A 22,279-nucleotide genomic window follows, 5' to 3' on the forward strand; every position below is an offset into this window, starting at 1 on the left:
GATTAGTGATCTATAACAATTATATATAGTTTCTATGTTAGTAATTAGTACTCTCACTTACCGTACGATCCCATAATACACAATAAGTAAGAATGAATGGCAATCGCAAAGCAAAGGAAAGACACAAGCAGTTAGCAGGCAGAGAAAGTACAATCATGTTGACATAATGCAGACATAATGTTTCTTTTCTATATACCTTTCCTATACTACCCGTCTCTCAAAATAATCATAATAGGTCAAATATTGAAACATTTAAAGAATAAAACAAGACTGATTTGTAAGAAATACTTTCATTAAACAAATAATTATTAAATGAATAAATAATAAACAAGTAAATAATTTATTTTTATTTTTTTACGTTACTGTAGCAGCAGCAGTAAAATAAATAATTTTTTATTTTATTTTTTTAAATTCCGAAAATTTTAATTTAAATTCAAAAAAGAAACACACTTAATTCACATAAACTAGAAAATATTTCAAAACACATAATCCAAGAATTGAACTTAAAATAAATTCGAACATTTCTAAATAAAAACGGAAATATTTCAATTTATTTAATAGTTGCAGCTTAATTCAACGAAATTCGTTTTAGGTAAATAATTAGTTAGTTAGGCGTCTAAAAATTTAAAAAGTAGACACAAAAAGTCAGTAAAACTTTTAGCTAAAAAATACCACTTTGTAACACTCCGAAAATTCATTTTTTCTAAAATAACCCTTTTTATAAATATAACTATAGAGAATTATCAAAGTATTATCGCCCGGTGAAAACGTAACGACTTATTCAGAATTTTGCAGCGGAAAACATAAAACTAACTTTAGGTTTATAAATAATCGATTACAGATTTAATCCCAAAAACCAATCAACGAAAATAAAGAAATGTAAATAGTAAGACAAGTTTAAAGTCCAATTTAACAAACACAAGTCACTTAGCAAAACAAAATAAATACAAGCTCTCTAATCCCGATCCCAATGATGCATCATCTTCAAACCTGTAGATGGGCAACGCTTATTGATCCTTAGAGACTGCTCACCAAAATGGGTCATCACAGGATCAATAAGGCATAGCCATGATCTACACACACAAACAAAGCACGTAATCAGCAAAGCTGAGTACTACATACTAAATCAATAATAACCCTAACATGATTCTATTAAATGAACAATCCTAACATGATACTAATAAAACATAAGTAAGGGCAAATAAAAACATATTAATTTGAAGACCACACTTGACTAGACTAGGCTAGACCGGACTAGAACTTTTATAACAATAATATTATTTTAATTGAAATAGTCAATGGACCGAGTTGCCTAACTAAAAGCTTCACTAAGGAAGACAAGGTACGGGCGTGACTCCGTAAACTCAGTGACCTGCGATATCGAGGAACTTTTGAATAAAAATAGAATACGGTGATCAATCCGGTCCCATAAAAGGCCATGGGCTACCACCATGAACCCCAACTCCTGTTTGCCGTCACTTCAGACGTGCACAGTCTAAAGCTATTGCTACTCAGTTTCACTTTACATGATTTACAGATTAAAACTCTGTTATGACTCAACAATCACATAAGTCATACAATCAACGATTATTCACGAATGTTTTTGTCTTGGAATTAAGTAAGTGATCACAAAGGTATCAACCAAGACTCATTCTAATTAATCCAACCTTTCCTTTAACAATGATCAACCCTTGTATATGGGTATAAGGTTTCAACTTACTAAACAAGGTCCTCGGCCCTCATAAAGTAGTGAAAACTTAAAAGGGAACAACGATCAATCGATCTAAACCAATATATATATAAAATAATCTAGTGTTCCCAACCAACATGTTTGCATCAATCATCCATACTAACATGTTATAATTCTCATAATGAAATATATGTTCAACATGTTCATCCAACAACATTACACATGCAAATTTCAACATAACCAAGTTCATCGACAATTCAACATGCTTTCAATAATAACACACATCTCCAAGCACACAGGTATGTACCTACCTTGTGTAAATGAACTGATAGGCCACTTTAACACTTTCAAAAGTCGCCTAAAGAGAATTCTCCGCCTAAAACAACCAACAAATAATCCCAATCAATTCCTAATCATTCACAACTATAATAAAGCATTCTAAATACATTCTAAACATATTTAGAATCTTCCCCAATATCAAAACTTGAATATTTGATTTCCTAGCATAACAATTATTGAATTAAAGATTGAAATTTGTTGAAAACTCTTCGCAAAATCATACTTTAATTTTCAGCAATATAAACTCGTTTAAAAACTTCACCAAGACCAATTAACGTTCTTAGAGCGTTGAAACTATAAATTTCAAAATCCCTAATCATCCCACCATGAGTTCCAACCATTAAAGACTTAAAATTCTCGCTTTAACTAATTCAAATACTCGTTTCAATCAATTTATGAAATCTGAAAATTAATAAATCGATTATGAAATATTAAAATCTGAATTTCATGAATAAGTTATAAAAATAATAAATTTAATTAAATCAAATATAAATCATATTAATAATATATAATTAAAAAATTTAATTTACTTAAATTAGGGTTTAAGAAATAACCACGTAGAGGAGGAGAGAGGAAAGCTCCGGCGAACGCAAGGTGGCTGGTGGCGGCAGCGAGGGAGGTTGGTGTGCGAAGTGTGAGGAGGCTCGCGCAAAGCTGATGAAAATAAAAAAGAAGTAATTGAGGTGGAGAGCAAGAAACGACCAGAAAAAAGAACGAAAAAGAGAAGGGAGGAGGAACGAAAAACTACCGTGCAGCGGCGACGACGGTGGAGGTTTCGCGGCGGCTGTGCTGGTGGCGAGGAAAGACTCACGGAGCTGCTGTGAGAGATCTAACAAAGGGAGGGGGGGAAAATGGTGAGAAAAATGACGAAAAGAAAAGGGGGACGGCAGAGAAAGAGAGGACGACGGAGAAGGAGAAGAAGGAGCTTACCGGCGGCGACGAACGGTGGTGGTCCGGCGGCTGGCAGAAGCAGCAATGGGGCAGCGCGAAGGAGAAGGAGAGAGATGAGTTTTGGGTTTTCACGTGAGTTTTAAAGGGGAGGGCTTTGCTTGAGTTTTACGTGAAATAGAAGAAGGAGAGGGAGGATTGATTTGGGTTTTATTGTTTTGGGCTTTACCCAATTGGGCTAGGAGTAGGATTAAGGTCGTTTGAATCCGAAATGGTTAGGATTGTTTTCTAAATTCAAACGGTTTCGTAATTCGAATTCTTTTCAACGTAAGATTCTGAAATTATTTTGATTTTGTAAATCGTTAAAAATATTCAAAATGTAATAAAAATAAATATACGTTAATTATATATATTTATTTCTAAAATCCGTAAATTCTTATTTAAATATAACTAACTATACGTTAAAATATATAAATAATGTTTCTAAATTTACGGGGGATTACAATCTACCCCTCTTAAGAAGTTTCGTCCCGAAACTTGACACGAAAATTCACATATTTTTCCAAACTTTTCAACTTATTCTTAGTGGAGAAATATTTTGTGCCACTCATGTTCACTCTTTTGCCAACTTAAAGTTACTTTTAATATTCACGAACACATTTCCTTATGCAGAGAATCTATTTACGTGCATCAACATGTATAATTTGCTAAAATAAGCATAAGAATGCATAAAAACACCATAAAAATTATGTAAAAAGCACGAATTTCTATCGCATTCTACCCCCCTTAAAGAAAACGAGTTACGCCCTCGTAACTCACCTCAGAAAATAACTCTGGATACTTGATCTTCATTTCAGCTTCGGCTTCCCACGTTGCCTCTTCGTACTCGTGGTTCAACCAAAGCACTTTCACGATGTTGACGTCCTTATTGCGTTGCACTGGATATCATTACAGAGACTGGCTTGTTGGGAGCGAAACCTGTAGACTTTCCGATGGAGCAGAATCATAAATTTGCATTAGTAGAGGGAAAGGATTTGGTAGGCGGTGAAAAGTATAGGCGTTTAGTTGGGCGTCTAATATACTTAGCAGTGACACGACCCGATTTGGCATATTCTGTTAATATTTGTCACAGTTTATGTAGGCACCAGAGGAGGAACATTGGGAAGCAGCTCTTCGGGTTGTGCGGTATTTGAAGAAGTGTCCGGGTCAAGGGATACCTCTTTGTTCGGATAGTGAGTTGACATTGGAGGGGTGGTGTGATTATGATTGGGCAAGTTGTCCGTTGACACGTCGTTCGTTGACCGGATGGTTTGTGTTGCTTGGTTTGTCTCCTATTTCCTGGAAGACCAAGAAACAACATACTGTTTCTAGCTCTTCCGCAGAAGCAGAATATCGTTCGATGGCCGCATTAACATGTGAGTTAAAGTGGTTGAAGCAACTACTACAAGATTTGGGAGTTGCCCACAAACAAGGTATGAGTGTGTTTTGTGACAGTCAGTCTGCTTTACATATTGCGCAGAATCCGGTGTTTCATGAGAGGACGAAACATATTAAAGCAAACTGTCATTTTATTCGTGATGCGATTAAGGAGGGAATTATTTGTCCGTCATATGTGTCGACAAAGGTACAATTAGCAGATATTTTCTCCAAAGCATTGGGAAAGGTGCAGTTTGAGTTTTTCCTTGACAAGATGGGCATTCGAGATCTTCATGCTCCACCTTGAGGAGGGATGTTACGTACGATAATGTATGTACGGAGTATACGGAAGATATTGTGTTAATATATTGTAGAGTTCTAATTAAGTCAGGTTTCCTATTTAACTGTTTTAGGTTAAATATGATGTACTATATATTGGTGGAGATTGAATGAGAACGTAAGACTTGAGCCGTATTTGACACTGCTCCTCCTCCTTTATATAGAGGAGATAGTACAACTACTAGTTTTTTTTATTTTTTAAAAAGTCGTTGTTAAGCAGGGGTATCTGGTGAAATGATCATAAAACATAGGGATACATGGTGAAAACATAAGAAACCACAGGGATATCTGGTGAAATAAAGTTTTTGAAATACAGGGGTATCTGGTGAAATAAAATTTCTAACGACCATTTAACGGCAGGGACAAGTCATGCGAAAAAATGAAACCTCAAGAATATTTGGTGAATTACTGAAACTGCTAAGGTATTTGGTGAGTAAACATAAACCATGGAGTATTTGGTGAAAAATCCGTTAAAAGTAACATCTAAAAATTTTGGATTTAAGTTTCATTGTATTTGGTACTACTGTACAAACAAAAAAGGCCAAATAAAATTGGACATATGGACCAATATTAGATAAGACGTTTACATCAAAAGGTAAATGTCATGTCCACTTTGTCCTTGTCTTCACCAAATTTTTACTTTTTAGTTCAAAGTCAATAAAACACGGGCCTACTCCCCTTTATACTTTAGGACAAAGTGGACAATGTATAAACTATAGTCTCCCATTTAATTTCTACATTTGCACATGCTTACCCCGCAAACAATGTCTTTTATTCCAATTTTTTTTTTATCCCAATGAATTATAAGGGCAATATAGTTATAACTAAAGAATGAGAGGACGTTGTTCAAAAAAAGGAAAAAAAAACGAGTATGGCATTGCGTATATAGCGGCTTAGAATATTTGTCAATAGGCTAAGACTTAATTGATAATTTGAATGAGTCTACACCAAAAATAAATAGGGTAGTAGTTGACTTGGCAAACTTAATTCATATGATTTAGTGTATGGCAATAAAAACAACAGCGTAATTATAATAAAGTACCTATATCGGACTAAAGATTGATAAATGACATTAGACACGATCATAAAAGTCATTTGTATTCATATGTGAGTTATAATACATTGAGGAGAATAAATATCAACTTATAAAATTGAGAAGTTATACTATTAACTAGCAATTTTACCCGTGCAATATGAAATGCACGAGAGCACTATATAAAGTGTTTGAAAAACTAAATCGTTCGACATATAACTTTTAGGTATCACAAAAAAATAATATATATATATATATATATATATATATATATATATATATATATATATATATATATATATATATATATATATAGTGTAAATAGAACCATTTTATGTCTATTGGCCTTTCTTTACATTAAGGTACGATTATTATAAAATTAACGACAATGTTTTTTTTTTTGAGGGATAATGTAACATACAATATAATTTCTCTAAAATAACAAAGGAAAATAATTAGCAATTAAAATAATCAAAACAAATGATAACATTTGAGATTATACCGTAGAAAAAGAGGACATACATAAAGTAAAAACATTTTACCTTCCTTTAGAAAAATGTATGATGATTGATAATATAGTTTGCTGTGTGAATGATATAACGAATAATAGTTGGTAGTCAAATTTATTTATAAGGGATGTATGAAAGATGAGAGGTTGATGGTTACTGGGAACAAATGTGTAGTTTTCTTGTATTATTATTATTTTTATAAGTCAAATTTAAAAATAAGTAATAACTTATCGGTACTAATCTAAACTATTATTGTTATTGGTATGAAACAGTAATTGATTAATCACAATTATGTTAGCTCATTGATTAGTGATTATACATTTATACCTACATTTTTATTATGAGTGTCTTTTGAGTTGTTTATGTTTTTCTTTATATATATGATCGTGTTTTGATTTTTCTCTATTTTAGTACAAGTATTAATATATATATAAATTAACATTAAAATGAGTGAAAAAAAAAGAAAATGAAAAAAGAAGGAAGATGATGAAGAAGGTGACCATGTCATTGATGACTATGGTTTGAGTTTTTAAATAATAGGATAGATTATTTAATATGAAATCTCCTCTAAACTTATAAATGAGCCGATATCTCTTGTAACTTGTAAGAGTCTTAAATATTTTATGGAAAGTATATTCCCCGCAAGTTTCTTCTTTTCCTACCTTTTGAATCATAATATTAATTATAACATTGATGTAAACACAGAATCATAATATTAATTCATCATTTTGTCATGTGACCAAAAAGGAGTTCATAATTAACCCATATAATTCAAGTATTCCGTAGGTTAATTAGGGGCTGAAATGTTTGACTTATCCACAATTTTAAGAGCTTTGCTTAGGATGCCCATGCAAATTGGCTGCTCACTTTCTTTTTTCTTCGATTTCTTATTTTTTTTTATTTATTATGGCTGTCTTTTGCAATATCATTGACTTTTATGGAGACCTTTTAAAACAAACATTTTGATGTGCATAAATCACTAGAGCATGTTTATAAAACATCTAAAATTTGGACTTTAACCTAATTAAATATAATATTTTATCTTTTATCTATTCCTAACACCAAATTCAACACCAACAACATTTGAGCATGTTAACAAACACCAAAATTAAAAGGAGGTTGCTTTGAGAAACTTTCTCCCCAAGTATTCTTTCGGTGCATGTTAGCATAACGTGCGCCGACGCCATGGCAAGGAAAACTGGGGCAAAATCTCCAGCAAACAAGCATGGAAATGGAACTGGAACTGGAAAACCTCAAGGTCCTTCTTCAGATTCACAAGCGCTCAAAACACGCTCGTTGGATGAAGTTTTGGGGGTAGAGGCGTTGGATTTTGGATTGGAAAACGAGGTTTTCACTCTAAAATCTTCATTGCGACAACTTCAAGTTCGATCGGAGGTTCGAAATTCATTCAATGAATTCATGGAGGTCGTCCATGGAACGCAGAGTCGAGCTCGATCTTCAAGTTCTCGTCCAAATATGGATGTAGGTATGATCTCTATTCCCATATTGCAACATTTCGAGGATGAAATAGTTGTTGATAGTAATTTGGATGATTCATCTGGGTTAGCTGATGATAATATCATGCCAGTTCAGATTGAATTGGATTATATTCAGAGTGAAATAGATTTTTGGAATTCTGCAGTTGTGTGCTATATTGTAGGAGCTAATCCCCCAATTAATGTGATGGAGGGCTATGTTAGGAGGATTTGGGGGGGGGGGGGGGTTTGAAGGTGGATAAGGTGGTGTTAGTGAAGAAGGGAGTATACCTGGTTCGATTTTTGTCTATGGAATCAAGGGATAAAGTTCTGCAGGGGCATTATTTCTTTGATAGCAAACCCTTGATTGTGAAACCCTGGGATCAGGATTTGGATATGGACAAAGAAGAGGTGCAAGTTGTTCCCATCTGGATTCAATTGAAGTTGAACTTCAAATACTGGAGTGAAAAAGCATTATTCAAAATTGTGAGTCGGGTGGGGAAACCAATTAAGAGAGATTATGCTACCACATGTAGAGATAAAATTCAGTTTGCTAGAGTTATGGTGGAAGTTCCTATGGCAAAAACCTTACCTGACCACTTATTCTTCATGGATGAACATGGAGAAAAGGTTAAGGTGGAACTGAGATATGAATGGAAGCCTACTCTATGTAATAAATGTAAGATGGTGGGGCATGCTGAAGCAGAATGCAGGCAAGGTAAGAGTAGGAAGGTGTGGGTGCAGAAACAAAAAGAAGGGGATGTTCAACCTCAGAAAGTGACTATAGCTACTGAGGTGGATCAGGAAGGATTCCAAAGGGCTTTGAGACCAATTAGGGTCAAAGCTGATTCAGTGGAACCAACTCAGATTGCTAATCCCTTTGCTATACTGCAGAATGAAGAGATGATTGAAACTGGTGTTAATTTGACAGGTGAGGGAGGGAACTTGAGTAGACAGGAGGGTAGACAAAGTGGAACGGGGGACCCTTCACCACCTCATGGATAGAGTACTTAGCTGGAATGTAAGGGGCATCAACTCAATGAAGAAACAGGATGAAGTGAGAAGGTTCATTCAGAAGTTTGATGTTGAGTTGGTTGGGCTCCTTGAGCATAAGGTGAAGGGTGCTAATCTTGGCAAGCTTTACCAAAGAGTATTTACAGGCTGGTGTTTTACAGGAAATGTTAGTTTTCACAAGGGAGGAAGAATAGTGGTAGCTTGGAAACTTGGAAGTTTTACTGTGAGTGTTGTAGCTGTTACAGCTCAGTTGATACATTGTCATGTCACCCCTATTAGTGGTAAAAATGGCTTCTATTGCACCTTTGTATATGCATTTAATGACAGCAAGCAGAGAATTGAGCTATGGAGAGACTTGAAGGTGTTAAACACACAGGATCCTTGGATTATGTGTGGAGACTTCAATTGTGTTATGGCTAGTGATGAGAGAATAGGTGCACCTGTCAGGCAAGCTGAAATCACTGATATTAATAATTGTATGCATGTTTGTAGTATGGAAGATGTGAAGAGTGTAGGGAACATGTTCACTTGGAATAACAAACAGCAGGGTTCTGCTAGGGTGTTTTCTAAGTTGGATAGGGTATTAGCTAATCCAGCATGGCAGAGTGAGTATGTTGACGCAGGAGGTGTGTTTTATGAATGAAGGTGATTTTGACCATTCCCCTGGTTTGCTTACAGTTTATCCAAGATCTGCAGGAGGGAGGAAGCCATTTAGATACTTTACAATGTGGAAGTCAGCTCCTACTTATAATACCATCATTCAGGATGTATGGAGGGAGCAATTACCTGGAAGTAAGATGTATGTCTTAGTGACTAAATCGAAGAAGGTGAAAGTTGTTCTGAAAGAGCTCAATAAGAAGGGTTTTGCTGACATTCAGGCTGCTGAAATTAAAGCTCATCAGGCAATGTTAGAAGCTCAGCAAGCCATGCACTCAAATCCTGCAAATCAACAGCTAGTTGATCTAGAGTTAGATGCCATCAAGGAATACAAATTGCATCATCAAGTGTATATGGACTTTTTGAAGCAAAAAGCCAAGCTGGATTGGATCAAAGCTGGTGATGAGAACACTTCTTTATTCCATCAGAGTATCAAGGCCAGAAATGTTCAGAATCATGTTTACAGCATTCATGATATATATGCATGGAAAATGGCAAGATACTCCAGAGTCAGTTTCTGATGCATTTCTTGAGTATTATAAGCAGTTACCGGGCACAACTCAATCTGGAAGAAGATCTGTAGTCAAAGAGGTGGTGTTGGCTGTGTAACACCCTAATAATTCCTTGCTTTTATAAAACCATTTTCCAACTTAAAATAAAGGAATTACTAAAGCATTACCGCCACCGTGATAACGGTTAAGGCTATTACCAGAATTACGCAGCGAAATTAAATGTCAACTAACTTTTAAAACCATAATTAATGAAATATTGAGGCCTCCTACAATTTGGAACCATAATGGCCCAAAACCCAAAATATAAATAATTCAAACATTTCAAACATAGTTAAAGTATTAAATTAAAATAGTTTCAAAGAACGAAAGCATGCAACTCTCTTAATCATCCCAAGCCACATGATTTCGATCGTACTTGATCTACCAACCTGCTATATTATTCTACTCCCCAACAATGCAAGTGCAAATGATGGATCATCATAGGGTCATTAAGGCAAAGGCCATGACCAGAAACACACAAAGCACGTAGTCAGCAAAAGCTGAGTACTTACAAGCATAGAGTAAATGAAACTAAAACATGCATCACTCACTAAGTACTAATCAACATGCAAAAGCCATATAATACTTAACAAACAATCATGAGACACAAGACTCGACCCTTGACTCGACTCTTGACTCACAATGATTAGAATAAGCTTCGAACGGGCCAAAAGAATAATCCACAAAGGGAAAAAGGTGATGGGAGCCAACCATACACCAAATATAATAATAATAAAATCGGGCCATACCGAGTGTCGGGCCATACCGACGGAATTCTTACGCATAATATAAATGAAACAACGTCTTGTATCATTAGTAGGAGTACGAGCTTTCCGGAAAGACTCCCCCCATTGTTCATACTCAAGGTATATACGTTCCAAGAGTTTTGAAGCTTGTTCCGGTTGCACTTTACGTTTATTAATATTTTAATAAAGGCGACTCAAGACTCGACAACATGCATACATACAATTAATAAACAACAACCAAAACAATCTTATTTTAATGCTTTAAGACTTGTGATCAACCAAGCAAGACACTTGTGATATTACTACCATGTTCCTCCTCACCAAAGTGAGACTCCACATCATGCACATTAACATGAGGGTTGTGCCCTTGCACGACAAATCCTAATTCATTTCATACATAATATTCCCAACTGAACCCTACATGTGCGGTGGCTTACGTGAGCTAACCCTTCACATGTGGTAAAATAAATAGTACAACGAGGTACAAATAAATGGCTCAAAGTATGCTAGACATCCCGTACAATAGCATACAAATAAATAATCAATCCCTTGCATGTGAAATAAACCATACATGCATAAATATTGAACAACATGATTGACGATGAAATCCGTACTCATAATAATTTCAACATGCTTGTTCAACAATTAATCCAATAAATCCAACATCACAAAACACATGCTCGTTCCCCAAAATAAACATGATTCCACCTAATGTAATTCACATCATCAACAATCATGTAATGCCATTGACAAAAGGTGTGGTTGCCCTAGACTTGTACGTACCTTGAATACCTAAGCGTAGGGGCCACTTTGCAATAACGAGCACTCAACTAGAAATCACCTCCTATCATCAAAATAATGAAACTTAAATTATTTCCATGTTCATTAAATTTCCAGCAACTTTATAAAAATTAAAACCTCCTTTAGACTTTAGAATTCAATCGTTTTCAATAATAAAATCGTCTCAATTTGCAAAATAAATCCCTAGTACGAAAACATACTTTTTCCGCCTTTAAAATCAATAAAAATCGACACTTTAAACCTTTATTCAAATCTGAAAATATAATTGATTATCATAATTAAAATCATCACCTAATTATGCTAATCAATTGACTCATTAGGTCTTAAAACCCTAACTTGAAAATCCCAATAACACTAGTTTAATATCATAAAAATCAATGCTTTATTAAATAAACAAATCTGAAAATTAATCCTTTAATAATTAAAACAAACCTAATGAATCACAACACACAAATCCTCAAACCACAGTATTCATAACCGGTTCCCAGCATTTTAATTACTCAAAACAATATTAATATAATAATTTAAAATACGGAATTTAAATAGAATAGGTAAGGAAGAAGAGAATTATACCAATCCGGCTTATAGCACGGAACAACCACGAATTAATGTGATTGGGCGAAAAAGAAATCGAATACGAATGAATAACACACACACACGACCGTGTGTGTGCGCAGCAAGGGCGACGAGCGCGAGCGAGGAGAGGGGGCGCGCGCGCGCTGGGCGCGAAGGAGAGCGAGAGGGCGAGCGGATGTAGCGCTGTGCGCGAGGGCACGAGCGAGAGAGAGGGGCAGCAGGGGTGTGCACGAGCACACGAGCAAGGGGACATTAAGGGGTGCACGAGTGCACGAGTGCACGACAAGGGACAGCAGCAGCGCACGACTCGCTGCGGCTGCGGGCAAGAGAGGAGAGGCGAGCGCGAGTGTGTGGGCGAGGGCGGGGGAGCACGGGCGAGCACGAAGGCTCGAGGCCGAGGTCGTGCGGGTGCCGAGCAAAGAGGGGAAGAGAGGAGTGAGGTGCAAAATCAAAAAGGGGCTTTATGAAATTTTAGGGGTTCATTTAATGATGGGGGAGTCTATTTATAGGCTCCCTAATCCCTTGATGGGCTAGGCTTAGGATATTTGAGTTGGGCTTAGGAATTAAATAAATTGGGCTAGCTTAGGATTTAAATTAAACTGTTTGGATTGGGCTTGATTAATAAAACAAACTGGACTTTTTATTTAAAACCCGAAGCTTTAAAAATCATTTGCAACTCATTTAATTTCCCGACTCAAGAATGAAATTCGTTTCGTAATTAATTAAAATAATAAATACTCTAATTAATTAAAATACATTAAATAAAATGCATTTAAATATTATTTAAACGATAATAAATCGTAAAATGCATTATAAATATATTAAAATATATTTATAAATATTATAAAAATACGAGGTATTACAGGCTAGTCCATTGATTACTGAACATCACAGAACTCTCCTCAATGCACCTTACACTAGAGAGGAAGTGAAGAATGCTCTATTCTCCATTCTTGGAACTAAAGCTCCTGGACCAGATGACTTTGGTTCTTTCTTCTATAAGGATTCTTGGCATATAGTGGGAGATGAGGTAATTGATGCAGTTCTTGATGTGCTGAATAGTGGTAAGCTTTTGAAGGAGATTAATCATATAGTCATCACTTTAATTCCTAAAACAAAATGCCCCAAAAATGTTAGTGAATTTAGACCTATCTCATGCTGTAATACACTTTACAAATGTGTTACTAAGGTGATGTGTGGTAGGTTAAGACAGGTGTTGCAAGATTTGATTCTTGAGAATCAAGGGGGGTTTGTGCATGGAAGATATATTGCTCATAACATCATGGTAGTGCAGGATTTAGTAAGGCATTATGGAAGGAAATCTGTTAAGCCTAGTTGCCTGTTAAAAGTGGATTTACAAAAGGCTTATGATACAGTAGATTGGTGTTTCCTGAAGGAGATGTTGGAAATTTTAGGATTCCCTACTACTTTTACGGAGTTAGTGATGACCTGTGTTACAACCCCTATGTTTTCTCTCATGATAAATGGGACTATGCATGGGTTTTTCAAGTCTAAAAGGGGTTTGAGACAAGGTGATCCCATGTCACCTTTGCTGTTTGTTATATGCATGGAGTATTTGTCCAGAATTTTGCATAAGTAGATTGATTTGCCTCAATTTCAGTTTCATCCAAGGTGTAAAGATGTAAAGCTCACCCATCTTTGTTTTGCTGATGATCTTATCCTGTGTTGTAAAGAGGAATATCCTTCCATTTATTCCTTGCTCCACTTGCTTTATTTTCCAAGACTTCTGGTCTGATGGCTAACAAGAGTAAGTCTGCTATTTATTGCCATGGCATGCCTGAGTGTGATGTGAAAAGAGTAGTGGATGCATCTGATTTTACTAGGAGTACTTTGCCTTTCAAGTACCTAGGAGTGCCAATATGTTCTAAAAGGATCTCTGCAAGTCAGTGTGATGTATTGGTGGACAAGATGACAGCAAGGATTAAAATGTGGAGCACTAGGAATTTGTCCTACACTACTAGAATGCAACTGGTAAATTCAGTTCTTTTAAGCCTGCATATGTACTGGGCTCAGATTTTCATCCTTCCTAAGAGTGTTCTGCATGATATTGCTAAGATCTGTAGAGCATTCTTATGGAGTGGGCGGGCATATAGTTCTAAGCCAAGCTCTGTTGCCTGGGATAGAGTTTGTTCACCTAAACAGGTTGGTGGTTTGGGTTTTAGGGATGTGATCACTTGGAACATTGCTAGTTTGGGGAAATATGTGTGGGCTATCACCACTAAGCAGGATAACATTTGGATTAAGTGGATTAATTCAGTTTACATCAAAGATGGGGACGTGTGGGAGTACCAACCAAGTGCCTCTGCAAGTTGGTACTGGAAAAGGATATGTGCAACAAGAGATCAACTGAAACAAGTTTTTTCCTATGTTGAATTCAGGAATATGGCTCAATATTCTGTCAAGCAGGTTTACAACAAGTTAGTGGGTGATAAACCTCATGTTCAATGGGATAAGGTGGTTTGGAACAGATTGAATGTGCCAAAGCATAGGTTTATATGCTGGCTTGCAGTGCAGAATAGGTTACAAACTACAGCCAAGTTAGCAAAAATAGGGGTGAGCTCCTCTGCTGATTGTTTAATTTGTAAGCAAGCTGCTGAAGTTCATGAGCATCTGTTCTTCAGCTGTCAGTACAACCAATTGTGTTTTCAAGATCTGGCTATATGGCTTAACATTAGAAGCACCAATACAGGTCTACAAAATGTCATCAATATCATCAAGAGAGGGAAGCATTCCAAGTTCAGGAATCAAGTATGCTATGCAGGGGTGGCAGCTCTAGTTTACTTGATCTGGAAAAGTAGAAATCAGAGTTTTTGGGAAGGGTCAGTTCCAACAGTTAATTCTGTTATGAGTAATTTGAAACGAATTGTAAAAGATAGGATTAAATCAGTCATGTGTAAGAAAGTAAGTAGAAGAGATAATACTTGGTTCTTGAGTCTGTAGTAGTTAGTGGTTCCTAGAGCCTGCTGGCTGTTAGGTGTTGGTTGCTTTCTGCTGTTGGCAGTTTGTAGTAGTGTGTGTTCATCTCTGTGTGAGATGGCTAAGCTGTATTGACGTTGGTTGGTAATAATTATAATAGCTTGCTTACCAAAAAAAAAAAAAAAACAAACACCAAAATTTTACAAGTATGCATCATTTTTCACCATCTCTTTTACAATTATAAACAAAAAAAACAATTGTTTGATCCCTATATTTGTAACATGTCAAACATTTTTTGTATCAAATTGGTTTTTCATTTGGTATTCATGAACCCTAAATGTTGCATGATTTCACTCTTTCTTTTCCTTTCTTTCTCATCTCTTTACCTATTTGGTGCAACAACAACAACAACAAAGCCTTAGTCCCAAAATAATTTGAGGTCGGCTAACATGAATCGTCGTAGGATATCGTCATTGTCACCAATCAAACCAGAGAGGAGCAGGAAGCAAAAAGAAAAAAACAAGGAAGAATAGTGGAATTAATGAAAGTAACATAAGAGAAAAATGTATACATATATTATAGAAGAAATATTGTAAGAAATAATAAAAATAAGTAAAGTTTAAATAAATGAATAAGTAAAATAAGTACATTTCAAAATAGCATGTAAAATTAAAAAAAATTAAAAAGAATTTTAAAAATAAAATAAAAAATAAGAATAAAACATAAAATAAAAAATAGAAAGAAACAGAAACATGAAAGTTGTATAAGTCAAATGAAGTCATCAATGTATATTCTATCCCTCCACTCCGTCTTATCCAACGCCATATTTTCCTCAATCCCAATAAAACTCATATCGTGCTCAATCACCTTCCTCCAAGTTTTCTTAGGTCTTCCCTTACCCCTTGCAATTCTATCACTTTGCTACCCTTCAATCCTCCTAACCGGGGCATCACTTAATCTTCTGCTTACATGTCCAAACCATCTTAAACAATTTTCCATCATTATATCTTAAACTCAATCGGTGCAACCCCTACTTTCTTCCTAATAATCTCATTCCTCAAACGATCCTTTCTTGTATGCCTACACATCCAACGTAACATGCGCATCTCCGCCACATTCATCTTGTGCACGTGACAATGTTTTACTGCCCAGCATTCCGTGCCGTATAACAAAGCCGGTCGAATTACCGTGCGGTAAAATTTTCCCTTCAATCTTTGGGGCATGCCTGAATCACAAACCCTGTGGCACCTTTCCACTTCAACCAACCTGCTTTGATTCTATGGGCCACATCGTCATCCAATTCTCCATCCTTTTGGATAATAGATCCTAAATAACGGAACATTTCAGAGCCTTGGACAATTTTCCCATCTAAGGTAATCCTATTTGGTGCATTTAAAAAAGTTAGGGGTATATTATATTTTTGAAAACATAAGAAGTATTTGGTGCGTTATGTGAAACCTCTAAGATATTTCACGAAAAACCTTAAATTTAAAGTTTAAACTTGAACAAAAATTGATCCTCATTTCTAATTAGTTTGACAAGTTTTTTTAATTTGATCTTACTAAGAGCCTAAGTTTCTTTCATATCCTACAACCTTTAAAAGCAAAAACTTAGTTTTCACTATTCATCCAATAGTGCATTGCCTAAAGTGCCCTTAAGCTTCTCCCATTTAGCATTTGTGCCATCTTGGTCATCTGTTGCCACGTTGCTTTTTGGGCAGCCGTAACCCCCTCTGTCTTGTTTTCTTTTCTCTCTCCCTTGCCTCTCCTTCCCCTTCATCCTTTTCTCTCTTAAGATTCACTGCCATCTCCCATGGCGTCGGCGCGGCCCCGCCGTTTTACCCGGCAAAAAATCTATCGGCTCTCTCTCCCTTGCCTCTCCTTCCCCTTCATCCTTTTCTCTCTCAGGATTCGTTGCGATCTCCCATGGTGTCGTTGCGTCCCCGCTGTTCTTACCGGAGAAAATCTATCGGAGATGTGGAAGGCATGAATTGAGCCACCAAGCATACAACATCATGCAAAAGGTTCCAGTTCATTTCGTTCCACATTTCTAGGAGATTTTCTCCCGGGTTTTGGCGTGTTCGTTTCCAACATCGCTGCGATCTTTGGATCTTGGTGCGTTGCTCTTACATTTTTTCTGGTGTTTCACTATTTATGATCTGATATGGTAGTTTCCCCTGAGTTCCTTTATTTATTGAACACGTGTCCTTGTTTTTTCCGTCCTAAAATCGCCCTAAATTGTTCCAGATCTGGATTTTGGGTTGACGTATTTGAATTTTACAATTACTTGAGTTCATTAGTCTTTTCCAGATCTGTTTGCTTTAGTTACTGATATTATTACATTTTTTGTGTTTTCCAGATCTGTTTCCTTTAGCACCACCAAATTGTAGTGAAGTTCTTAGTTCTTATTTGTTCTTACTGATATTATTACATTTTTTTTTATTGTCGTTGCTGTTTTTTTTCGTGTGTTCTTAGCAAACCCATTTATTAGAAAAGGGGAAAACAATTTACTTTGTTAGTTGTAGATAATTATGGACCATATTATTTCCCTAAATAAATGAATAAATTCATTGCCATTTAGAAAAGGGGGAAACATTTTAGTTTGTTAGTTGTAGATAATTATGGGCCATATTATTTCCCCAAATAAATTAATAAATCCAGTGGCATTCTATAAATTAAAAAAATACCCCGTAGTCATAGTTTTGATAGTATAAATATAATATAACTTGAGGAAATGTTCGGTTTCAATCCCGAGTAAAGTCTGTTTGGGTTAATGTTCGGTTTCAATTTGAGGTAGATGGTCATTTAGATGCTCGTTTCCTATTTTAAATGCTCGGTTTCAATTTGAGGCGAATAGTCATTTAAATGCTCGTTTTCAATTTTAAATGCTCAATTTCAATTTGAGGTGAATGGTCCTTCAAATGCTCGGTTTCAATTTTAAATTAATAAATGTTAGTCTTTTAATGTTTGGGTTTGGTTTTGTATTGTTATGAATGTACACTTTTTTCTAAGCTTTTACACCTTCTTTTGTTGTGTTTTGAGGATATTTTTTTTTGGTGTTAGCACCCGGTTCACCCTTAGGGTTAATCCGGATTCGGGGCGAGTTCTGGGTGGTTAGGTTCCAGTCCCCTCCCAATTGTTGTTGCGGGGGATCGAACACGAGTTCTCCCTACCAAGTTCAGCCCCAATCACCACTGAACCAACAAGCAACTGGTGTGTTTTGAGGATATGAATATGTGGTGTACATTGGAGGGAATTGATGCACATTGGAGGAAATTGGGGGCGGTATGAGGGCTATGTTGTAGGCCTCAATTGCTGAGCAAGGACACTGTTTGTAACAGTGTTTTCAGCCTAGGTACTGTTCTTGGCCCTCTTCTTGATGTTTATTAGTTTTAATTGAAAACAAGTGTACTTCCTTATTCTTTTTGGTCCTTTTTTCGTCTGTAGTTGTATATTCTCAGTCCCAATGTGCTTAAGCCCATTAGTTTTTGTACTTTTTAACACCTCTGCCTCTTAATTTTAATATTTTAGTTTTGGATTTTTATTATCCAACCCGTTTCTATTTGGCTTATGTCATGTTTATATATATATAAATATATATATATATATATATATACATGGGTTCTTTTGCTCTTGGTTCATTAGGTATTTTCCCTCTTCTGTTTTTTATCTCACACTAGAAAGGTATTCTCTCCTCTTGTTTTTTAGCTTACCCACTTTTGTTGGGTGTTTGTGAACTCAAATTCTCTACATATAATGATATGATACCTAATGAAATGTTTCCCATGGACATTGTTTCACTCACTGCATATAATTAATGTTGGCATCCCGTTATGACTTATTGGTTGGATGTGATTTTCCGTATTCTTGTGTACATGTTCTCGAAAACATGAGCTGAGTATGTTGTTTGTGAAGCCCATGGTTCCGTTGTTTGTTTGCTGGCCGTGTTAGATTTTAGCTATTGGATTTTCTATTTGGTGTACATTTGGAGACATATCTTTAGTCTGTTATGAGCTAAACATTAATGTTGTGTCTTTGAGTGCTAGCAATACTGATTCAAACGGTTAGATCATTGGGGTGTTGTATGTTGCTGTGGTAGGGATTATAACTCGCACATAAATGTTCCAAGATTTTCGGAGTAGGGTCTGGACTATATGCAGGGATTTGTGTCTTCTATTTGTATGTTTTGTGTTGCGTGTGTTATATTTACATTTATAATTTTATACTCTGTTTTGTTGGCTAGAATCAGTTAATTAAGAGATATTATTTTTTTTGGATTTTGAGAATATTTTGGACTACAAGCTTGTTTATTAAGAACTTTGCTATTGTTTGGATGAAATTAATTTCAGGTGGTTTAATGAGTACTGGTCATCTGTGTTTTAAGTCACAATTTGTCTCAAATTTTTCCTGGTGTTATCAATAATCACGGTTTTCAATATGCTAATTCCTCGTTTGTGGCTTAAGATTTTGGATTGGGAACTTGTTCTTAGGAGCCGACTATTCTTTTGTTAGAGAAAGGTTGTAGACCTTAAATTTGGAAAATTGATTGTTGTTTCTTTTTTCTATCTGTTAAAATATATGGCACGCCTAAGTAATTTCTGAGGTATACTACAAGAAATTTATGTTCTCCGTTGAAATATGTGGCACACCCAAGTCTTCAATGCCTTACTTGACTATGTTTGCTTCCCTTTCAGAGTGTGTTGTTTGTGGCTACGGAGGTTGTTCTGTTCCATCTGCTGGCAACTGCCACAAGGTACCGCTTTGATCTGCTGCCTTACTTGAATTGTGTCTTTCCCTGCATCAATTAGTTGCTTCAGTTTCAGTATCTTGATTTCATTTAGTGTTCTGGTTGTTTTATTCCGTGTGTTGTTTGTGGCCGTGGGGGTCTGCTTTTACTTCTTAGTGTAAAGTTGTCATTTAGGCTTGTTGTACTACCGTGTAAGTGGCGCTGAGTCTAGGATTGTTACACGTGTGTTTGATTCGAGCATTTGTGGTTTATTCGGACTCCTCTTTATTTTGTTGCCTCTCCTTTCCAGTCCACGCCTAGGGTTTGTGTGTCTTACACCTTTCACCTCAGCTGCTAGCTGTGAAACGCGAAAATTAGGGGGATCTGAACCAGAATTAGGAAATCATACGTTACCCATCCATTCTACAAAACCCAACTTCTAGCTCTTTCAACCTGCTGCAACCATGTCCTGTGCTTACATTGTTAGTTTGTAACCCACTTGTACCAGGGCCATTTTATAACGATGTGCAATTCATGCTTGCCATTCGGGTTTATTTCATGTCAAGGTGGTCTGTGGTTTTTTGGTGGGCCCAACAGATTTTCGCTATCGTATAGCCTCCTTTTCCTTACCTAAGCTATCTTTCTGTTGCTGGCTTGGTTGGCTTCTTGGTTGCCACGTCTAAACTCATGTTTTGCAGCGTTACAGGTCATGGTTTCAGCATACACCAAGTTCTTGATCCCTTTCCACCCTCTGCCTATGCAGATTGCTCAATGCCTGAACTTCCCTGAGCTAGTCTACCAGTTTCTGGATATCTCTAAAACCAACTCCACTGTGGTAGTTAAGACAGATTGTGGTCCTATTGCATACATTTATGTTGGTGGGCCAGCTGATAAGGTAGCAGAGTCATGTGAGAAGGCAGCACAAAAAACCATGCGTGACCTCATGAGGAAATACAAAGTGACTGTTGAGGATGTCACATCTTTGAAGAGGCAGATCTTTGCTCGCTGTGGTGGGTTGTTTAGTCTAAAGAGGACTGAGTTCCAACGTATGGAGCAAGGGGAGCCAAAGGCTGCTTTGCCTGAGGAATTGGCTGAGGTTTTCGCTGCTAGCGTTAAGCAGGTGCCTGTGGACTTCATATCCATTTTACGCGCTGTGTTCAGGAAAATCACGGTCCGTAGCACTCCTATCGAGATTTTTGAGCATTCACCTTCTCAGTTCACTGCATGGTTCACTGTCACACCGCCATCAAGCCCCTTTGACTATGAGTGCATCTTTAGCGATCAGTGCTCAACTCTTGCAGCTGCTAAACAAAACCTTGCAAAGAAGGTCGTTCACTATCTTATGGCTGTCTATAGTTTCGAAGTGGTTGATGCAAATTACAACCCTTCTGACTCAAGGTTCGGTTTTGTGCTCTGCACTTTAGAAAGAGAGAGTTACTTGACCTTAAAGGAACGTGTTTTGGGAATTCAGGAGTTGCTGGAACCTTCGTTGTTACTTGTGGAGCAGGATTGTATCACTCCTCGGGCTTCGGCGTACCGAATCCCTTCTATTCTGTCTGTCCCGCTCCCCCCTAAAAAGCCCAAAGCATACCTCGCTATTTCAGGGCCGTCCTTTATTGCTGCATCAAAGACTAAACTGCCAGTTTTTTTCTCGGTCCCTTCTGAGCTCGACTTTGTCTTCAAGCGGCAGAAAAACGCCTAGGTTGTTCTGACCCTTTAGTCCTAATAGGTAGATGCATAGTGCATAATTACCTTCTTAGTTTGTGCACTTAATAGGCCATGTGTTTTGCTATCAAGCACTTATGATGCCTTTGCTGCCCGCCTTTGTCACTGACAAGCCAGGCTATGAACATTGGGGTCTATGTAAGCTTTTGTGGGTTTCTAAGGGCCTTGGGGTTTTTGTAAGGGGTTTGTGTAATCTATAATGTAATTCTTAAAGGCCAAAATGAAATAAAATAAGTCCCTTTTGAAGTTATGCGCTGACCTTTATTTTCACTTCAATGTTACCTAATTTGTGAAGTTTTGAAATCACACAATGTTGACTGGGAATATGTTGTTTACTTCTGATGTCTATACTTTGTTTGAATTAAAAAACCCTTAGTTATAGAGGATTTTTAGTTTGTATTTTAAGTGTATAAAATGAATTTTTGGATCTCACTAAAGTGAAATTGCCAATGTAGCTGGATGTAATACTGACTAAAGTGAAATTGCCAACATAGCTGGATGTAACACTAGTTTTTCTGATTATCTCCTTCAGTCAGAGGAAGATTTTTGCATAACAAGTGCTCTAATATAAATGTTGAGTTTCTGCATAACAAGTGAACGGATATAAGTGTTGATTTGATTCATATAAAATTTATGTTTGTTTCATAATCAGACATTTCCACTTTTAACCGAACTCATATTGTTGTTGGAGATGTTGAGGGCCTCCAAGGATGTTACATTTCCGAATTGGGTTGACAGACTGACTGACAGATTAGTAGCTGCTAAAACCATAGTATTCAGATTAGTAGCTGCTAAAACCATAATATTCAGGTGGCAAATTGGGTTGAAGCTCTCTATTTTCTTTCTTGTATACTTGAA

The 22,279-nt window shown here is 36.5% G+C and overlaps 2 protein-coding genes across 2 annotated transcripts; both read left to right on the plus strand.

Annotated features, from left to right (window-relative positions):
• The first annotated feature begins 8,728 nt into the window (after positions 1-8,728).
• LOC130469759 (uncharacterized) lies at positions 8,729-15,119 on the plus strand. Its single transcript, XM_056839217.1, has 5 exons — positions 8,729-9,329; positions 9,382-9,869; positions 12,900-13,588; positions 13,729-14,956; positions 15,057-15,119. The coding sequence occupies exons 1-5, from the start codon at positions 8,729-8,731 to the stop codon at positions 15,117-15,119; spliced, it is 3,069 nt and encodes a 1,022-aa protein (XP_056695195.1).
• A 3,505-nt stretch (positions 15,120-18,624) lies between these two features.
• On the plus strand, positions 18,625-21,646 carry LOC130469095 (uncharacterized). Its single transcript, XM_056838076.1, has 3 exons — positions 18,625-18,654; positions 19,665-19,723; positions 20,395-21,646. Exon 3 carries the CDS (start codon positions 20,406-20,408, stop codon positions 21,396-21,398), a length of 993 nt encoding a protein of 330 aa, XP_056694054.1. The 5' UTR covers positions 18,625-18,654; positions 19,665-19,723; positions 20,395-20,405; the 3' UTR covers positions 21,399-21,646.
• Positions 21,647-22,279: the final 633 nt, after the last annotated feature.

This window comes from Spinacia oleracea, chromosome 3 (assembly GCF_020520425.1).
Source record: "Spinacia oleracea cultivar Varoflay chromosome 3, BTI_SOV_V1, whole genome shotgun sequence".
Taxonomy (NCBI): Eukaryota; Viridiplantae; Streptophyta; class Magnoliopsida; order Caryophyllales; family Amaranthaceae; genus Spinacia; species Spinacia oleracea.

Coding starts and splice junctions, on each gene's coding strand:
- LOC130469095 (XM_056838076.1), top strand. CDS start 20,406: ATGGTTTCAGCATACACCAAGTTCTTGATCCCTTTCCACCCTCTGCCT.
- LOC130469759 (XM_056839217.1), top strand. CDS start 8,729: ATGAAGAAACAGGATGAAGTGAGAAGGTTCATTCAGAAGTTTGATGTT. Junction 9,330..9,381: donor TGAGTATGTTGACGCAGGAG/GTGTGTTTTATG, acceptor GTTTGCTTACAG/TTTATCCAAGATCTGCAGGA. Junction 13,589..13,728: donor GATCCCATGTCACCTTTGCT/GTTTGTTATATG, acceptor TGTGTTGTAAAG/AGGAATATCCTTCCATTTAT.